This window comes from Sorghum bicolor, chromosome 1, assembly GCF_000003195.3.
Source record: "Sorghum bicolor cultivar BTx623 chromosome 1, Sorghum_bicolor_NCBIv3, whole genome shotgun sequence".
NCBI classification, from domain to species: domain Eukaryota; kingdom Viridiplantae; phylum Streptophyta; class Magnoliopsida; order Poales; family Poaceae; genus Sorghum; species Sorghum bicolor.
Window position 1 is genome coordinate 29,332,642 of NC_012870.2, and position 19,534 is coordinate 29,352,175.

Sequence of the window (19,534 nt, forward strand, 5' to 3'; positions counted from 1 at the left end):
GAACCATTCCTGATCATCTCTTCCAGCACATCAGCAGCACCCACAAACCCAGTAATCTCAACAGGAGACATAGTTGTGTTTGCCATTAACAAGTCAGGGTGGCCCAAGTGTAACAAAGCACCCAAAATATACACAACAAAGCCAAACAACATTGCAAATATAAAGACAATCCAAAGAATATACAAATTAATTAAAAAATAGGTCTCAGCATGGATTATTACATGTTCACAGTGCAAACAAGAGTTCATAGCAGGGTAGACTAAACAAAACTGACATAAATGAAGTGTCAAATTCTATGAGTGCCCCTCCCCTCCCACATAGCATTGCAGATTGCATCCCTCTTTGCAGCCATGAGTGCAGAGTCTTGTTCTTGGCTATCAGAATCATTTGAGTCAGGCAGAGTACCAGTAAAGCCTACCTCAGAAGGGACATGCTCATCAGTACCAAACCCCAAGATCCAGTTGTGTATGATGCAGCAGTCAATGACAAGCTTTACTTGGGTCTTATACTTGTGAAATGGTTTGTTATCCAGAATCTTGAACCTATTCTTCAGTGCACCTATAGCCCTCTCCACTGTGACTCTAAGTGATGAGTGTCGTAGATTGAACAGCTCCTGGGCATTGGTAGGCCTATTAGACCCAAACTCACTCAAATGGTACCTGACACCCCTGTATGGAGGTAGGAAACCATTTTTGCATGCATACCCAGCATCCAACAAGTAATATTTACCTACAATGGGATACAAATGCCTCTAAGTGACTCTATGTTATTACCTATCAGGTCAACAATTAGTTGTAGTTTGTGCAAATTACCTTGGGGCATAGTGAACCCATCCTGTGTCTCAGTGGCATCAGAAAGAATAAGTGCATCATGAGCAGACCCTTCCCAGCCAGCTAATACATAAGTGAACTTGAGATCAAAGTCCACAACAACCATGACATTCTGTGTGGGGTCCTTTTTCCTACCCCTGAAAGCTTGATGCATGTTCCTAGGAACTCTAGCAAGTACATGGGTGCCATCAATGGCACCAATGCAGTCCTATAAACCATACCAGTGAGATACAAGTGCATCCAGCAATTATGAACAAAAAATAAACTCAAGCTAAACAATTACCTTAAGATATGGATTCCATCTAGGACTCCTAAGGATCTTGGCAGGAGTGGCTGTGTTAGGTGGCCTAATGACCTCAGTCCTAAGCTCACCAACAGCATTCAAGACCACATGAAAATGCTTGTGCACTGTCTCAATGGATCTCCTAAAAGAATGTCTTACAACCCTAAACCTTTGGTTGTGACCAACCACATGAAGGAACATGGCTACTTGCTCCTCAACAGACACCCCCTCCCTATCTGTCACCAACTGCCTGTGCCTAAGCAAATCACAGAGAGCAAAAAAAGGTGCTCTTCTCATCCAAAGCATGGATATGCACTCTACATCAGTGGAGTTGTAAATAAGTGCCAGTGTTCTCTGCCTGTGCAGCTCATTTTCCTCTCTAATCCAAGGGGTTAAGGGGTCAGGCTCAGTATCAGGTTGAGGACTTTTCCTTTTTAGCCTAGTGCTTACAAAAGACACCATCACAATAGTCATAGCAGCAGCCTGCCTACGCATCATTTCCCGGCGCAAAGAGAGATCCATCTACATGCATGTCAATTAAGAATAGTTCAGCTAATCATACCCTGCTATGCATCAACTTGTTTGCAACATGAATCAAGAAAACATTGTTCTGTGCACGGCTGCAAAATAAAATGCCTCCCAGTGCACACTGTGAACTACATCATCGACCATTCAATGCAACTCAGAAATGAACGAAACAGATCACAACTCACAGAAACCATCTCACACACCTCAAGCAAATAACAACTCATAGATCTACCCTAAACAGAGCAGATACGAAAGTAAAATAACAATCTTGAAAGCAAACCCTAGCAGATTGAACACCATAAAGCACAACACATAAAAAATCAGGATTTCACCTTAGCCTCGGGGTCGTCTGATGACAGAGGAAGGAGAACTGGAACTAGAGGTTGCAGATCCGACAGTAGAGGAAGAAGAGGTTGCAGATCCGACGGAGAGGAAGAAGAAGGCGAAGTAGAGGTAGAAGACCGCCTCCTCGGAGTCCCGGCAGCAGCACACGAACAAGCACCCGGAACGGCGAAGGAGTTCACCGCCGGCCACAGGAGAACACCACCACCACCGCGCAGTGAGCCGCCGCCACCATTCTCTCACGAGAAAGAAGTGGATTTAGCTCAGAGAGGAGAAGGAACGGAGTGAGACCGCTGTGGGTCTACTTATAGAGGAGGGTTGGGGAGGGTGTGAAATGGCGCTATGATGTTTCATCTTCCCGCACGAGCCCGCCGCAGCCACCCCGAGCCCCGCCATAAGCGCCCAAAATCGCCAACCGAGCGCCGCGCGCAGCCGAGCTCGAGAGAAGCGAACCCTAGCGGCGTCGCTCGGGAGCCGGGCGGAGAGGGTGGTTTTGGCCACCCAGAGCCGGGCTGCAACCTGGGCCTAGTGCGCAAACACGCGCACTTGCAGCCCACGGGCGCAAAGCCCACACAAACACGCCCTCAGTCTTGGTCACGGAGCTCCAGTGGGCCTACTCCGGCATCCGCTTTGGCGCCATGGAGTTCCACAACTGGTGGGGCGAGACGACATGCGACCTCCCGCTGTCGATCCCACGGGTCCTCGACCACAACATCCTCCACGCGCGTGAGCCGCCGCACGTCGACTTCCCGCACCACGAGTTCACAGATCACCGATGAGGACGAGGACGACGAGTGACTCGAACTCCTAGCTCCTGCACCGCTCGTTCCGGTTCATGCCTGCGTGCATCGCGCGCGACAAGGCGGCGGTGGCGGGGGCGCTGGAGGGCCGCGCGTGCAGCATGTCGAGGCGCTGGCCGGGTTCGTGTGGAGGGAATGCACCCGTCGCGGGGGAGCAAGCTGCTGTTCGCGGTGGACAGGCGGCCGCAGTTCTTGCCGCCACTCCCCGCAGGGTACTTCGGGAACGCTATCGTGTTGAACAAGATGCTCGTGGCCATCAACCAGCGCAAGCACATCGACCTACTGCTCGAGTGTCTCAAGGAGTGGAACGACGAGCCCCTGCCACTCTGCATAAGAGCAGAGAAGTATACTGAAGAAAAACAAAAGCATAGCAGCTGTAGGCGGAGCGTTTCAAGATCATTGTGAAGTTTCTACGATCGTCAGATTAGCAGAAGATACTCTCAATATTACCGTTCCCCGTTTCTTCTATCATTGTGAAGTTTCTACAATGTGCATGTTCATGGTCATAATCGATATGTAAACCTTTGTTTTTTACAACAAGCTCACTTTTATTTCAAGAGCATGAAGCTGATAGAATGGTTCCAGAGTCTAACTACAGAAGTCAGTGTTTGCTAATGTATGAGCAGTTTGGTTTTGGCTTCTTATCTTGAAGACACTCGTGTTTCTCTGCATTGTTGAGTTGACAAAGTTCTATGTCAGATGCTTGATCCTCGCGTCAGTTGGCCTAAACCTATCTATGTTGTTGACAGCAGCGGCAAGCGCCAAGGCTTGCTGCCTCTAGCATGACCACCGTCAGTGTCTGCAATTGCTGCCTTGATGTAGATATTTTTTTGTCGTCATGGCAGATTTTTTCCCAAATGTGCAAGTCGATGTCAAAGCATAATCAATAAGTGTACAAACATTACCAGATAAAACAATTTAAAGTTTGTCAATGATAGCATAAATTTGGAGCCTGAAACGCACAAGTTTAAGGCTAATCATGATCATAAGTCAAGAATTTGTTTGTTGCCGCCAAATAGTAGCATTTGAGTTCCATCCAAAGCCTAACAATCCATTCAAACTAATCTTATCAATTCTCTAACGCTTCAATTTTTGCATGATGCTTTGAACGCACTGTTTGGATTATTCAATATCACTGTGTCATGTCAGCTTGCTGCAAATGAAAATGGAAAATATTTTGCTCAATACTTGACATCATACATTACTAAATTGGACATCAGTTGCAAAAAACTGATATTGTTATTGATTTTACCTTTCCATAGTTGGCCTTGCCACCCAAAATGGTTGCCTTTCGATGGACAACTTGACATCGTACGGGGCGCGAGCGGGCAACTCCCTCGGCCGGTGGCACGTCAGGGTCATGGTAGCATAGACGACCGCCTCCTCTGTACGGTGTACCTTGCGTTGCGACGGCCGGTGGTGTGTGGTTCGGTGCAGGTGCGGAGAGAGGGGAAAGGAGGCACGATGGAGGCGATGGGGGTGCAGTGGGCGGTGCCATGGCCGCTGCTACTCGAGATTTGTTGGCAGCTTGTAGGCATGAGGGGGGCAAAGGACGCCTAGTGTCGTAGGCAGTGTCGCCAGCGGGCCACCGACACATACCTCCCATGGCCGGTGGCGCGATAGGGCGAGGGCTGGCGCCTCCCTCGGCTAGTGGCATGACATCGACCGATGGGGGCACGGCGGGGCACGGACATGTACCTCCCGCAGGCGGTGTTGCGGCGGGGCACAGGCAGGTGCCTCCTGCCGCCGGTGGCGCGGCGGGGTGAGGGCCAGTGCCTCCCCTGGCCGGTGGCATGGCGTCTTCATCCTCAACGTCTTCCTCAAAGCACAGAGAGAAACAGGGGAGAGGAGTAGCGATCGACTACGGCAGAAGGACTCGCGGTCTCATGGAGACACAGAGACGTCCCTTCCTATTTGGATAAGGGCTGGACCCGACGGGCTGAGCCTAGGCGGGGTTGGACCCGGGTGTGTGCTTGGACGGGCTGAGCCTAGGCGGGGTTGGACCCGGGTGTGTGCTTGGACGGGCTGAGCCTAGGCGGTACCCAAATGCAAGTTAATAAAATGTAACACCCTAAAATTTTCTTCTTTCGAAGTAGATGTAAATTTAAGTAATTTTATATTCTTGTGATCATAAAAATATAGGAAAAATATTATTTTATTAAATTAAAATTTATCATAAGGTTTAGCAACATTGTTGCGCATACATATTGGTGCATTTGATTTGATGTAATGTTTGCTTGTTGCTTCTTTGTGTGTTGAGAGTGAGCAAAATCTTTAAAATGCGTTTAGTAGGTCGGTCTTCCTTCCACGACACGTCTTTATCTTTATCTACAATCAAATTCTTTATTTCTCAGCTTAGGCTTTCGTTCAGAGCTTCTCAAAATCTTTTTGTTGGAACCCAAATTACTTCTTTTAGTTCCTAGTCCATCAAGCAATCTCTATAAACTTCTCGGAATTTTTTTTGGTCTTTTCCGTGGAGCATAATCTAATTTTTAGATGCTCCAAATTATCTTATCATGAGCTCCAAATATTTTATTTGGGTTCTTTATGTTTCATAATGTATCCGAGAATTTGCTCCGAATTTTCGAAGTTTTTGAAGTATTTTTCGCGGCTTAAATAATAATTCTAAACTTTTCTGAAATTATTTTATGCACAAAATTAATTAATTTCGAAAATAATAAACTGATTCCAACTCAGTCCAAACCCTCGTGTATATATATGCATCCTTTTTGACGCATCTAGAAATTATATGTGAAGCCACCGTCATACTCTATCAATTACATCTGCCTTAGCTAGCAGCAGCTACAGCCGCCGGCTGCCCTACACCCGTCCTCACGCAACCCATAGGGTCGTGCTGTCGCCGCCACTCCGTACACCAGCAAGTTCGGAACTTCCTGTCCTTTGCCGCCGCTAAAGTCAATCCACTGTTCGATTTCTTCCGTGCCATCGCAACTCTGATATCCTGTTGCCGAGTCTGTCCAAGGCCGAGTTGATTACGGGTTCTGCTCCGTTGGTTAAAGTTACTGCACACGCGTCCAAGTGTTCAAGACTGAGGCGGAGTCGATTTCCATCGCGAGATTGTTTTTCAAGGCATTGTCGATGCGCACGGGTTCCATCTACAAAAGCTGCTCCATTCTCAGGCCGTGCTGCTGTGTGGAGGTGGAAATTTGGTTGCTGGTTGCTGCTGCGTGCTTTTCGATGTACCGGCTATCGCGCGACTACGATGTATCTGCAGAAGTTGCCATCCATCGAGTTCGTGCTGCAGGTTATCTTAAATTGCCACCGTTCCTTGCTGTTTGATTTTCTTACTCTGTAGTTATTAGCTTAATGACGTCGTGATGACATTATGATGATGTCATTTGAGTTTTGTGTCCGTTTTTCTTTACGAAAACAAATCTAGAAATACAAAGAAAATATACTTGCTTGTTTAGGACATATTTTCTTCGCTTTAACTCTGTTTTAACCCATTCAAGTTGCGTTAGATTCGTAATCATGAGCTCTACATGTAAGTGACTTTATTTTCCAGTTTGAAACTTTTTAATTTCGTGACCCTATTTAATTAATTATTTTTCTAAATAAAATCTTAGAAAATTCATATCTTCTTCGTTTTAGCTCCGATTTTCGTGATCTTTACGTCTCTGTGACCGTAGCGATGCATAGAATCATTTTATAAACTTTTCTTACTGTTTTCTACTGTTGGTGTACTGTTCTAATTGTAGCTTTGTTTGCTTCGTGTATGTTGGTTTCGATTGTATGTGTGTTGTTGATCGATGATCTGGATTAGATGGTGAGCAGTATTTTGGTGATCAAGATTAGAGCCTTGAGAACAAGTAAGACTAGCAGAACCAAAAAGATCAGCAAGAGCAATTGGATTAAGGCAAGTATAGCATTTGATTTTTATTTCTGTGACCATGATCCTGTGACTAAATTAATGTTAAGTAATAAATGATAAAAATGACTTTTTAGCAACTTGATGATTTATCTGTAAGTGATAACCGGGACAACAGTGCAACCATGAGGGCTATAATTGCTCTGGCTTTAGTTAAGTATGAGTATTTTTTTAGCTCGTTAGCGGTTACCTGTGTGGCGCAATTGGGGAATAGCAGACCGTGGATTCCTGCAGGTGGATCACACGGACTGACTGATGAAACCAAGCGACCCTAACTTGTTAGACGAACCTTTGAAAGACTTCATAGTGATTCCTGCCGATCTCCCTAGGAAGGGGGTTAAGAGATTAGCTACCTCGGGCGAAAGGGTAAATCATGATATACAACCTTTGCAGAGTGTTTAAAACTGGTATACTAGCCGTGCTCACGGTCACGAGTGGCCTTGGGGATTCTTGCATTAAGGGTGATGATTCTGGTTGTGTTAAATTCTCATTATTTATTGTTTAATGCTTTACGTTATTTATGTCACATTGATCATGAGATTGTGGGAGCTATACAATCTAGTTGCTATACTTGTGGAGTTCGACATGGACTCACTCTTGCTATTTCCCCCACACTTCAGGAGATGTTTTAGACTTGTGATCAACCAGTCAGTTGGATCCTGTAGAGAGAAGTTAATACCCGAAGTTTAGAGTTGTCTATCCGCTGTTTGCTATCAAAGGTTATCTCTTTTATACTAAGTATGTTATATAATTTATGCATTGTCTTTTGATATTACCCCTTATTTGTAGCGATATATGAGATTTGACTTCTAAGACTCACATATGGTGTATATCTTGTTTTATCCTTAAAATCGGATATTACATAAAACAATTAATTATTTAACTAATTGCTTTGAGATTTGTGCAAATTTGTAAAAAAATGAGTACTGGAGCAGTTGCCAATTAATTATAGTATCACTTGATACTTTTTACAATTAGAGTTATAGTATCATTTGATGCTTTCTATATTATTGTACCATTTGATACTTTCCTGCTGAATATAAAAACATATTCCCAAAGTATAAGAATACACGTATACTTATTTGGCATGCATACGTACCATGCTCAATATATTCTAAAAAAAAGTATCCAATCGTGGTACGTAGTCGGTGAACTTGATCTTCCCGGCCTGTGGCTGGCTTGCTGCATCTGTCGTGGTGGTCAGGAGATCATGATCCTTTCATCAAGCATTCATCCGACTTGAATTGAAATGACTGTGAATTTTACCATGTTGTATCTATTTTTTGAGATGGACAAATTACCAACCATCTCTAGAAATCCATTTTTAGAAATGGATCCAATTTCCAACTGCCTTTAGAAATAACCCTATTTCTAGATGTGGCTAGCCATCTATATAAACTAGGAGAATACCCCCCGTGCGTTGCTGCGGGAATTTCAGATAATTTAAAAAGAAATTAGACTATTTATATTTATAGTTATATGAATGAAATTATCTTAAATTAATTTTGTTGAATGATTTGACACATCAATATAGACAGCTAAATGCATGTTAGTAGATGAAGAGATAACTATCTTAATTACATGTCCTAGTTGGCTATAATTGCAAGTTTTAGTGGATTGTTGATGTGGATAGCTTGCATGTTGAGAGAAATCTCTAGTGGGGTTTAACTTTATAAGAGTATAAGATATCATTTTCAAGGACGATTTAGTGGTTGGCTTTTTAACCGTCTCTAAAAAACAAATTCTATAAATGAGACGTCTCAAAAACCATTTTCCCAAAGCTTCTTGATAGAGCCAACTCTCCCAAAAATAGAAAAGTTTCTAAAAAAACATTTATGCAGTAATGTCCAAATTACAAATACAACACTCATAATGTTTCTCTCAAAGTATTTTTTTGAAATCATTTTCAGTACTTCTACTATTAGCATGATAAAAAGATAGTGAAGTGGCAACCCCTCTATTTGAGTAGCTAGCGGAGATGGAGCATGTGATGTACATGTGCATAAATAATTCACGTAAGAAATGCCAACCTCGGCAGTCTATTCTCTATTGTGACAAGTTTTGCCTTATCCAGCAAAACAACACACTACTACAGAAATGAACTTCCGTGACGTTGTAACTGTTCACTCCGTGGCGGGCGTGTTTTTTGCCCGCTGCGATAAATTATACGATTTACCGCAGCGGGCATTTTTAATTAACCGCGACGGACACTTCTAATCAGGGTGGAGCTTCCGATATGGTAAGATATCGCCCTCCCAATACCTTGATTTTGGCGTAGATAGCCCCTTGAAATACAACATTGGTCAGTCGCTCGTTCCTACTCTGCTCCTATAAAAATATATTCCCAAAAGTATAAGAATACACGTATATTTGGCATGCATACCTATCATGCTCAATATATTCTAAAAAAAGTATCCAAGCGTGGTACGTAGTTGGTGAATTTGATCTTCCCGGCATGTGGCTGGCTTGCTGCATCTGTCATGGTGGTCGGGAGATCAGGATCCTTTCATGAAGCATTCATCCGACTTGAATTGAAATGACTATGAATTTTGCCATGTTGTATCTATTTTTTGAGGTGGACAAAATTACCAACCACCTCTAGAAATCCATTTTTAGAAATAGATCCAATTTCTAACTGCCTTTAGAAATAACCCTTGAAGAGGTGGCTAGCCGCCTCTATAAATATCTTTTTTAAGGATGGTTTAGTGGTTGGCTTTTTAACCGCCTCTAAAAATCAATTTCTATAAATGAGACATCTCAAATACCATTTTTTCAAAGCTTTCTTGATAGAGCCAACTCTGCCAAAAATAGAAAAGTTTCTATGTCCAAATGACAAATACAACACTCCAAATGTTTCTCTCAAAGTATTTTTCGAAATCATCTTCAGTATCAGCATGATAAAGAAGATAGCGAAGTGGCAACCCCTCTATTTGAGTAGCTAGCGGGGATGGAGCATGTGATGCACATGTGCTTAAATAATTCAAATAAGAAATGCCAACTGCCGCGGTCTATTCTCTATTGTGACAAGTTTTGTCTTATTCAACAAAACAACATGCCCTAATCAGGGTGGAGCTTCCAATATGGTAAGATATATGGCCCTCGTCATACCTTCATTTTGGCGTAGATAGCCCCTTGAAATACAATGGTGGCCAGTATCTCGTTCCTACTCTGCTAGTATAAAAACATATTCCCAAAGTATAAGAATACACGTAAACTTATTTGGCAAGCACGCTCAATACATCCTAAAAAAGTATCCAAGCGTGATACCTAGTCAAAAACCATTTTTTTCAAAGCTTCTTGATAGAGCCAACTTTGCCAAAAATAGAAAAGTTTCTAAAAAAACATTTATGCAGTAATGTCCAAATTACAATACAACACTCCTAATGTTTTTGTCAAAGTATTTTTCGAAATCATCTTCAGTACTCTACTATCAGCATGATAAAGAAGATAGCGAAGTGGCAACCCCTCTATTTGAGTAGCTAGCGGAGATGGAGCATGTGATGCACATGTGCTTAAATAATTCACGTAAGAAATGCTAACCGTGGCGGTCTATTATCTACTGTGTCAAGTTTTGCCTTATCCAGCAAAACAACATGTCCTGGGTGGAACTTCCGATATGGTAAGATATGGCACTCGCCATACCTTGATTTTGGCGTAGATAGCCCCTTCAAATACAACAGTGGCCAGTCGATCGTTCCTACTCTGCTCGGTATCTACACAAATGAAAAAACTTGCTGAGAAATCGAACGACAGTTAGAGAAGGCAGAGGATAGATATTGGATTTAGCCCATGGCTTGCCTTAGTCTGCACAACTAACCCCAATTTGAAGCAAAGCTTACACTGTTGTCATATCCCAACGAATCGTCAAGGGCTGGAGATGTCAAATGCTTACACACCCGGTTTTTCGAGTATAAGGTACTATATATCCCATTACCATTGACGACTTCTTTACTATAATGCAATTTTTTTTAAAAAAATATATATTTTAAATATATTAACATACATATCACTCTAGATGGTCTAGTATGATCATATACTTTGTCTATATATATTTCGTCTGGTCATATACACCTTAAATCTAGAGATATATAGATAAGAGTAACTACACGTACGTGTAAAAAAAACGCGTCAATTCATTTCTACACGTATGTGTAGTTACTCTCATCTTCAATAAACTACATTGTGTATGTATTTATACTTGTTTATCGGTTTGAGTATGCTTATATACTCATATTAAGATACTCTAGATCTTACCACGCAAAAAATTTTCAAAAAAAATTATATTTTAAATATATTACTAAAATGCCACTACTATATTATATACAATAAGTATAACCATATACCTATGTATATATGCATACTTAACATACATATCACTCTAGATGGTCTAGTATGATCATATACTTTGTCTATATACATTTCGTCCGGTCATATACACCTTAAATCTAGAGATATATAGATAAGAGTAACCACACGAGCATGTAAAAAAAAACGCGTCAAGTAAAGATGGATGGGAGATGGTAGGGATGGCCAATGCCAAACTGAAGAAAGGTGCATATTACAATTAGAAACATTTTATATGGCATATGCATATACACTGCTTTCTTTAAAAGATATTATTTATGTGCTATATTATCAACTTTGTCATACCTTAATTTTATTTTTTCCTCTCCACTAAGCCCTAAGAAGCTTGCCAGAGTCGGCGAACCAAATCGACTAGCATGGCTCAGCATAGGAAAACATCGAACAACAACAAACCCAACTCATTCACTGGCCTAGCATCCTCATTCGGAAAGGTTAGCCGGCTAGATGAGCTTTGGCTGAAGAACCAAATGAGCCTTGTTCAGTTTCCAAAAAATTTTAAGATTTTTTGTCACATCGAATATTTAGAGGCATGCATGAAGTATTAAATATAAATAAAAGAAATAACTAATTATACATGTTACCTATAAATTACAAGACGAATTTTTAAATCTAATTAGTTTATGATTAGACAATAATTATCAAATACAAACAAAAATGCTACAGTGCCAAAGCCAAAATTTTTCCTCAACTAACATACATCTAGGCCTTGTTTGAATGTTGTCGAATTCACTTCAATCTATGTGTGTTGGTGTGGATTGAGGTGAAATTTAGTTCAAGTTCTACTCTAATCCACCTCAACATATGTGAATTGATGTGAATCCGACTACATCCAAACAAGGCCAATCTTCCACTCATACTATCGCTCGCTTGCCCGCTCGATGGCCCGCCCGGCACTCCCTCGCTCTGGTGGGTCTAGTCTCGCACAGACTCTCCTATGCATGATGAACTGATGATCCTGGCCAGAAACTGCCACCGCGCACGACTCCTACGTCCTACCCACGCCGACGTCGCCACTCGCCGGCCTCCAACCGCTTGCTGAGCCCCAAACCCTGAGCTCCCTTTGACACCTGCTCCCCAACCCCTCCTTTTTTATAATTTGGCCTTTTTTTTGAAGAAAACTCTCTTTTGGGCCCCTAAAAAACTTAAACTCAGTTTTGGACCTAGGGGGTCGACGCCATGCTTCATGGCGTCGAGGTTACACGTCTCGACGCCATGGATCACGGCGTCGAGCTCCCTGGCCGAGCCCAGCGTGGCGTCCGACGTGGCAGAGAGGTCGACGCCGTAGATCACGGCGTCGAGCCTTCAACTTCGATTGGTGCCACTTTACCAAATCACAGCTCCAGGGTAGGCCCTCCGTTCCTGCAGGCCCAACCATGTCTGGTTCGATGTGAAGAATCTTTCCTGCCAGGGTTGGTGGTCGTCGTGAAAGTTTAATAATAACCCACGCTGAAACTATTCAGGGCACAGTCCAGGGACCAACTTTGCCCTTGCTCTAGCGGTCTGTTGATACTGATACTCTTTGGCTTTTTTTGGAATATAAGTTGGTTGACTGTTCAGTACAGTATATAATAATCTGGCGGGTTAAAAAACAGGTACAGTTTACGCTAATAATAATAAATCACCTAGATGCCCAGAATCTTTCAGTTGCAGTCCAGAAAATTCTCACTGTCTAAAAACTGGAATTACCATTTCAACAAGTTGAATCTTAGAAACCAAAAGAGAAAGTAAGGGCCTGATTGGTTCTCTTTGCTAAATTTTAGCCAGCTAAACTCTTTTTAGTAACTAAACTTCTAAACACATTGACTAAGCCGTACCTTTTCTGCCAGTCAACAATATTTTTCTCTCACAATAAATCAACAAACAGTATTTTCAACCATGACTTTTTTAGACTAGCGTACAAACTCTAAAAAAAGCTAAAATAGTTTAGTCACACTATTTTTCTAAGAGTAGCTAAAATAGTTTTAGTTAGTTAAAATTTAGCAAGGGAAACCAAACAAAACCTAAATTTATAAGACAATGTGCTCAGTGTTTACGTTGTCAAGGACGCTGTGCTACAAGTAAAAGTGGCAAAAAAAATTAGTATATTCCAAAAACACAAATATATAAATGAAAAAAGAACTGAAGATTTTAGAGGAAAACGTGGACTAGAAGCCGGAATGCCGAATACACTTGGGTGCAAGATAAATGAGGACTATTAGGAAGAAGCGGGAAGAATACCAGAACCATGAACCTGGTGCCTCAGCTGACGGCCTTTGGAAGATCCTCTGGAAACTGGAAATACCACCGAAAGTGAAAGTGTTTTGGTGGCGTGTAGTTCATGAATTCCTGCCAGCAAGACATATCCTCTGGAAAAGACACATTGAGCCGATAGCTTTTTGTGCAGTGTGTGGTGCGCCAGAGGAATCCATTGCTCATGTCTTATTATACTGCACGGTGGCTAGAGAATTCTGGCATCAAGTGCGAGTGGGAATTGGTGTTAAGATCCCAAGTCTGAATACTGCAAGTTGGGCTTCTGATCTAATTTCAGGCATTTGCTCTCGCCAGGACACAACGGTGATACTTTGCGGAATGTGGACCTTGTGGATGATGCGAAACAAGAGGAGACATGGGGAGTTGTCGATGAGCATCCAACAAGCTGTCACCTGGGCACGGGACACAGCTTATGATCTATGGCAAATCAGTCATCCGGTGCAGCTGCAAGTGCCGGACAAGGCTTCCCCAAGATGGATGGCCCCAAGTCAAGGATGGTTCAAAATCAATTCTGATGCCGCTTTCTATGAGAACAAGCATAGTGGGGCGACAGCTAGTGTAATCCGAGATCATAGAGGTTCTTTCCATGCTGCACAGGCACGCTGGTATGAGCGTGGTTTTGATGTTTGTCTGATGGAAGCATTAGCGTGCCGAGATGGGTTACTACTGGCGAAGCAACAAGGCATACACCAGGTATGGCTGGAAACTGATTGTTTGGAGCTTATCAATCTGTGGAAGAACAACGATGTCCAGCGCTCCATTGTTGACCCGGTGTCTTCTTCGGCGCGGGCAGCGGGAGCGGGAGCGCGGAGTCCACCAGAGTCCGCTACCGGCAGTGGGGCGTGCCCACCGGCGTCTTGTTCGGCACGGGCAGAGGGAGCGGGCACGTAGCGGGGCGCGGCTACCGACGCGGTCGCTCGGCCACCGGAGATCGAGAGGAGGGAGACCAACGCTAGCAGGAGGCCGCAGGACATAGAGAAACACGAGCATGATGGAAGGAATGGCGAGCAGGAAGGAAAGCAGGGAAGAAAATATGTGTTTTCTAATATGAGACGCGGATGAGACGATGGAGATCGCAGGGGCCGAGGCAGACTGACGAAACAAAAACCGCACCAAAAAAATGTCCCTGTGTTGTAGGAGATTGTGACTGCTGAAGCTGAACAAAAATGATTGTTCAATGTTCACTTTGTTAGAATATATGATCTTTTCGTTTTTTTACATATTTTCTCTTGTATATGTCTCAAAGGCAGACGTTTGGGTGGCGGCGGCGCTTGGAGTAGAGCGGTGCGGGCAGCAGCGCTTCCCTGGTGGCGGCAGCACTCCCTTGGTGGTGGACACCGATGGTCACACCATGAATTACCTCCTGGAAGATAAATTCAGTGAGTTTCCTTGCTTTCCTGCCGTCTGCCTCTGTCAAATTTTGTGCTTTTAGCATTCATCAGTCATTTTTCTCAATATTAGATGTATTTTCTAAATTAGATGTATGGTTAAACCATGGGGGAATTGGATGGCAATTGAAGTTTTGGCGTTCTAGGATGGGAGAACCAAATGAAAGAAGGATTAGCACAGTCTGTGCTTATGTCATCCAGTGCGCATACCAAAAGGTAACATACTCAACATCCTCCTCTTTTTTCATAGAATGGCAACACTCATACAACTGAACTCAAGGTGTTGAAAAGCTAAACGCAACAGTGCAGTAATGACTGAAAAAATGAAATGGTCTTTGTGATTGAGGAAATGAAAGCAGCGATGCTGTGTATGGCCAAATTTAGAAAGTCCACATGATGATAACCCATTGATTAGAAGAAGGGATATATTTTCTGTCATGTGCGGGCGCACATACAGCCGGCGCAGGAGAGCCCGCGACGTCCGTAGGGACGCTGAGCGCGCGGCCAGGAGCCAGGAGGGGCAGGCGAGTGGCTAGGAGGAAAGTTAGATATGATTGTTTTCCTTGTTAGGCTGATCCTAGAATTAAGGAGATCCTTCTCCATTCGGTTAGGCCAAGGGCCATATATGCTGTACGGGTGAACCATTTTGGATTAAGCAGAAAGTTATTCCTAATCTCCCTATCTCTCTACAAGCCGACGGCTGAGGGGCATAACCTCGTCGGCGTGACGGACGGTGGCTACGAACTGCGTAGCCGAGGTCCGGCCAGCCAGGGGTTCGAGGCCCTTGACAACATGGTATCACGGTCTCGTCGATCCTCACCCACTCCCGCCGAACCCTCGCCCACCGCAGCCCTGCCCTCGCCACCATCGCAAAGCTCCACCGCCGCCATGGCCGAGCCCACCCTTGCCGACCTGCTCGCTGAACTGAAGTCCCTCCACACCGAGGTGACCTCCCTAAAGTCCGACATGGCGGCCATGAAGGACAAGTCCGCGTCGTCCTCGGAGAATGACGGCGGCCGTCGCACGGATGGGATGCGCGATCAGGATCTGTTCTTCAAGCACAAGAAGTGGGACTTTTCCCGCTTTGATGGCACGGTCGATCCACTGCTCTTCATCAACAAATGCGAGGCATACTTCCGCCATCATCGCACCATGGGGGAGGAACGCGTTCGGACGGCATCGTACCATCTGGACGACGTCGCCCAGTTGTGGTACAACCAGCTCGAAGAGGACGACGGCGCGCCATCTTGGGGTCGGTTCAAGGACCTCAACGAACGCTTCGGGCCGCCCCTTCGTTCCGCCCCGATGTTCGAGCTCTCTGAGTGCCGCCGCACCGGGACCGTCGAGGAGTACGCCAGTCGCTTCCAAGCCCTCCTTCCACGCGCCGGACGGCTGGATGAGGCCCAGCGGGTCCAACTCTTCACCGGTGGCCTCCTTCCACCCCTCAGTCATGCGGTGCGCATCCATAACCCCGACACGCTCGCCGCCGCGATGAGTCTGGCGCGTCAGGTGGAGCTCATGGAGCTCGACCGGGCTCCCCCGGCCCCGGCCCGGTCAGGCGCCCGTGGTCTGCTGCCGCAACCGCCGCCTCGTCCGGCACTTCCTGCGCCGCCACAGCCGCTCGCGCTGCCCGCGCCCCCGGCAGGTGCCGACCCGGGTCGTCGCGAGGGCAATCCGCGGCGTCTCTCCACGGCGGAACAGGCGGAACGTCGTCGCCTTGGTTTATGTTTTAACTGTGACGAGAAATATACCCGTGGTCATAACAGGTTTTGCAAGCGGATCTTCTTCATCGACGGCGTTGAGATCGAGGCAGCCGACGACCCTGCTGCTCAAGGGGACACGGAGGCGCCCTGTTTTTCGCTGCAGGCCGTGGCGGGCGTACCCGTGGCGGACACCATGCAGCTGGCAGTGCAGCTGGGAGCCGCCTCGCTCGTCGCGCTCCTGGATTCGGGCAGCACCCACAGCTTCATCTCCGAGGAGGCTGCGCGGCGCTCGGGCCTGCCACTCCGCCACCGACCACGTCTCACGGCCATGGTGGCCAATGGCGAGAAGATTACCTGCGCGGGCGTCATCCGCGACGCGCCTCTGCTCATCGCCGGCGCCAGCTTCCCGGCGGAGCTCTTCGTCATGCCCTTGGCCGGGTACGACATCGTCCTGGGCACCAAGTGGCTGGGTGCGCTAGGACCCATCGTATGGGACCTGGCCAACCGGCGCATGTCCTTCCGGCGCGGGGACTGCACCGTCTCCTGGACGGGCTTGGCCACCGGGGCTGGCCCGGCTGTCCGCGCCCTGGTGGCCGGCGAGACGTTCCTGGAGGCCCTCCTCGACTCGTTCGCCGACGTGTTCGCTACTCCAGCCGGCCTCCCGCCCAAGCGAGCCCACGACCACTGCATCTTGCTGAAGCCCGACGCGCAGCCGGTGGCCGTACGTCCCTATCGGTACTCGGCCGCCCATAAGGACGAGCTGGAGCGGCAATGCGCGGCCATGATGGAGCAGGGGATCGTCCGCCGCAGCGACTCGCCGTTCTCGTCGCCCGTCCTCCTCGTGAAGAAGCCCGACGGCTCCTGGCGCTTCTGCGTCGACTACCGGGCACTGAACGCCATGACCGTCAAGGATGCCTTCCCGATCCCGGTGGTCGACGAGCTGCTAGATGAGCTCAACGGCGCCAAGTTCTTCACCAAGCTCGACTTGAGGTCGGGTTACCACCAGGTCCGCATGCGGCCCGAAGACATCCACAAGACCGCCTTCCGCACGCATGAGGGCTTGTACGAGTTCCTGGTCATGGCGTTTGGCTTGTGCAACGCGCCGGCCACCTTCCAAGCATTGATGAATGACACTCTCCGGCCGTTTCTCCGCCGTTTCGTCCTGGTATTTTTTGATGATATCTTGGTTTATAGTAGCACATGGGCAAATCACCTGAGGCACCTGCGTGCGGTCCTCGACGAGCTTCGCCGCCACCAGCTCTTCGTCAAGCGCACCAAATGTTCCTTCGGTGCCACCGCCGTCGCGTATCTCGGCCACGTCATCTCCGCGGCGGGTGTTGCCATGGATCCGGCCAAGGTGCAGGCCATCCACGACTGCCCGACCCCGCGCTCCGCCCGTGCTGTCCGCGGGTTTCTCGGACTCGCGGGTTACTACCGCAAGTTCGTGCATAACTACGGCACGGTGGCCGCGCCCCTCACGGCGCTCCTCAAGAAGGATGGCTTCGCTTGGGATAACACCGCCGCCACAGCGTTCTCGGCGCTCAAGGCAGCGGTCACGTCGGCCCCCGTCCTCGCCATGCCCGACTTCGCCAAGATGTTCATCGTCGAGTGCGACGCGTCCACGGCGGGCTTCGGCGCCGTTCTGGTCTAGGAGGGACACCCGCTGGCCTACTTCAGCCGGCCAGTGGCGCCTCGCCACCGCGCCCTAGCCGCGTATGAACGCGAGCTTATTGGCCTGGTTCAGGCCGTCCGACACTGGCGGCCCTACCTCTGGGGGCGTCGCTTCCTCGTCAAGACGGACCACTACAGTTTGAAGTATCTCCTCGACCAGCGCCTCGCTACGATCCCGCAGCACCACTGGGTCGGCAAGCTCTTGGGCTTCGACTTCTCAGTGGAATACCGCTCCGGCGCCACGAACACGGTGGCCGACGCACTCTCCCGCCGCGACGTCGAGGATGGCGAGCTGCTGGCCATCTCCGCGCCACGGTTCGACTTCATCGAACGCCTTCGCCATGCCCAGGCGACGGACCCCGCGCTAGTCGCCATCCACGACGAGCTCCGAGCAGGCTCCCGCGCGGCGCCGTGGACCATCACCGACGGCATGGTAGCCCTCGTGGGCCGCCTCTACATTCCCTCGGCGTCGCCGCTCCTTCAGGAGATTCTGGCCGCGGTCCACGAGGACGGCCACGAGGGCATCCACTGCACCGCCTCCGGCGTGATTTCCATTTTCCCAACATGAAACGTTTGGTGCAGGAGTTTGTGAAGGCGTGCGCCACCTGCCAGAAGTACAAGTCAGACCATCTACGCCCTGCTGGTCTGCTACAGCCGCTGCCTATTCCTTCCAGCGTGTGGGCGGATGTCGGCATTGATTTCATCGAGGCGCTGCCCAGGGTGCAGGCAAGACGGTCATCCTCTCCGACGTCGACCGCTTCAGCAAATACTGCCACTTTCTACCGCTGGCCCACCCGTACACCGTCAAGTCCGTCGCCCACGCCTTCTTCGGCGACATCGTCTGCCTTCATGGCGTACCGCAGTCCATCGTCTCGGACCGCGACCCGGTGTTCACATCCGCGTTTTGGACTGAGCTCATGCGGCTCACTGGGACCAAGCTCTTCATGTCGTCCGCGTTCCACCCGCAGACGGACGGGCAGACGGAGGCAGCCAACCGGGTGATCGTCATGTACCTCCGCTGCTTCGCCGGTGACCGTCCCCGCCAGTGGCTCCGTTGGCTCCCGTGGGCGGAGTACACCTACAACACGGCCTTCCAGTCGTCGCTCCAGGAAACGCTGTTCCGCGTGGTCTACGGCCGCGACCCGCCGACCATCCGCTCGTATGAGCCAGGCGAGACGTGCGTGGCTGCGGTGGCCCAGGAGATGGAGGAACGTGCGGCCTTCCTCGACGACGTCCGCTACCGTCTCGAGCAAGCCCAGGCAGCTCAGAAGCGTGCCTACGACCAGCATCACCGGCCGGTGGAATACCAAGTCGGTGATTGGGCTCTCCTCCGGCTCAGGCAGCGTCAAGCAGCGTCCCTGCCTCGTACCACTTCCGGCAAGCTCAAGCCTCGGTTCGTCGGGCCGTACCGCGTGGTGGAAATCATCAACGCAGCGGCTGTTCGGCTCGAGCTGCCTCCGGGGGCACGTCTTCATGATGTGTTTC

General features: G+C 47.8%; 3 protein-coding genes across 3 annotated transcripts; 1 reads left to right on the forward strand and 2 right to left on the reverse strand.

Annotated features, from left to right (window-relative positions):
* LOC8076608 lies at positions 287-1,611 on the reverse strand. The gene is made up of 4 exons (XM_021451363.1): positions 1,283-1,611; positions 1,114-1,192; positions 813-1,038; positions 287-729 (listed from the first exon to the last, which is right to left on the reverse strand). The coding sequence occupies exons 1-4, from the start codon at positions 1,609-1,611 to the stop codon at positions 287-289; spliced, it is 1,077 nt and encodes a 358-aa protein (XP_021307038.1).
* Positions 3,693-4,849, reverse strand: LOC110432037 (proline-rich protein 36-like). The gene is made up of 2 exons (XM_021451986.1): positions 4,036-4,849; positions 3,693-3,936 (listed from the first exon to the last, which is right to left on the reverse strand). Exons 1-2 carry the CDS (start codon positions 4,576-4,578, stop codon positions 3,916-3,918), a joined length of 564 nt encoding a protein of 187 aa, XP_021307661.1. The 5' UTR covers positions 4,579-4,849; the 3' UTR covers positions 3,693-3,915.
* On the forward strand, positions 15,564-18,617 carry LOC110431786. The gene is made up of 2 exons (XM_021451367.1): positions 15,564-18,023; positions 18,123-18,617. The coding sequence occupies exons 1-2, from the start codon at positions 15,564-15,566 to the stop codon at positions 18,615-18,617; spliced, it is 2,955 nt and encodes a 984-aa protein (XP_021307042.1).

Excerpts from the sequence above, each read along its gene's own strand:
- LOC110431786 (XM_021451367.1), top strand. The coding sequence starts at position 15,564 with ATGGCCGAGCCCACCCTTGCCGACCTGCTCGCTGAACTGAAGTCCCTC. Across the intron at positions 18,024-18,122 it reads CGGGCTTCGGCGCCGTTCTG|GCCGTCCGACACTGGCGGCC; the intron begins GTCTAGGAGGGA and ends GGCCTGGTTCAG.
- LOC110432037 (XM_021451986.1), bottom strand. The coding sequence starts at position 4,578 with ATGCCACCGGCCAGGGGAGGCACTGGCCCTCACCCCGCCGCGCCACCG. Across the intron at positions 3,937-4,035 it reads GCAAGGCCAACTATGGAAAG|CAAGCTGACATGACACAGTG; the intron begins GTAAAATCAATA and ends TTTCATTTGCAG.
- LOC8076608 (XM_021451363.1), bottom strand. The coding sequence starts at position 1,611 with ATGATGCGTAGGCAGGCTGCTGCTATGACTATTGTGATGGTGTCTTTT. Across the intron at positions 1,193-1,282 it reads GTGGTTGGTCACAACCAAAG|GACTGAGGTCATTAGGCCAC; the intron begins GTTTAGGGTTGT and ends TGGTGAGCTTAG. Across the intron at positions 1,039-1,113 it reads GATGGAATCCATATCTTAAG|GACTGCATTGGTGCCATTGA; the intron begins GTAATTGTTTAG and ends TATGGTTTATAG.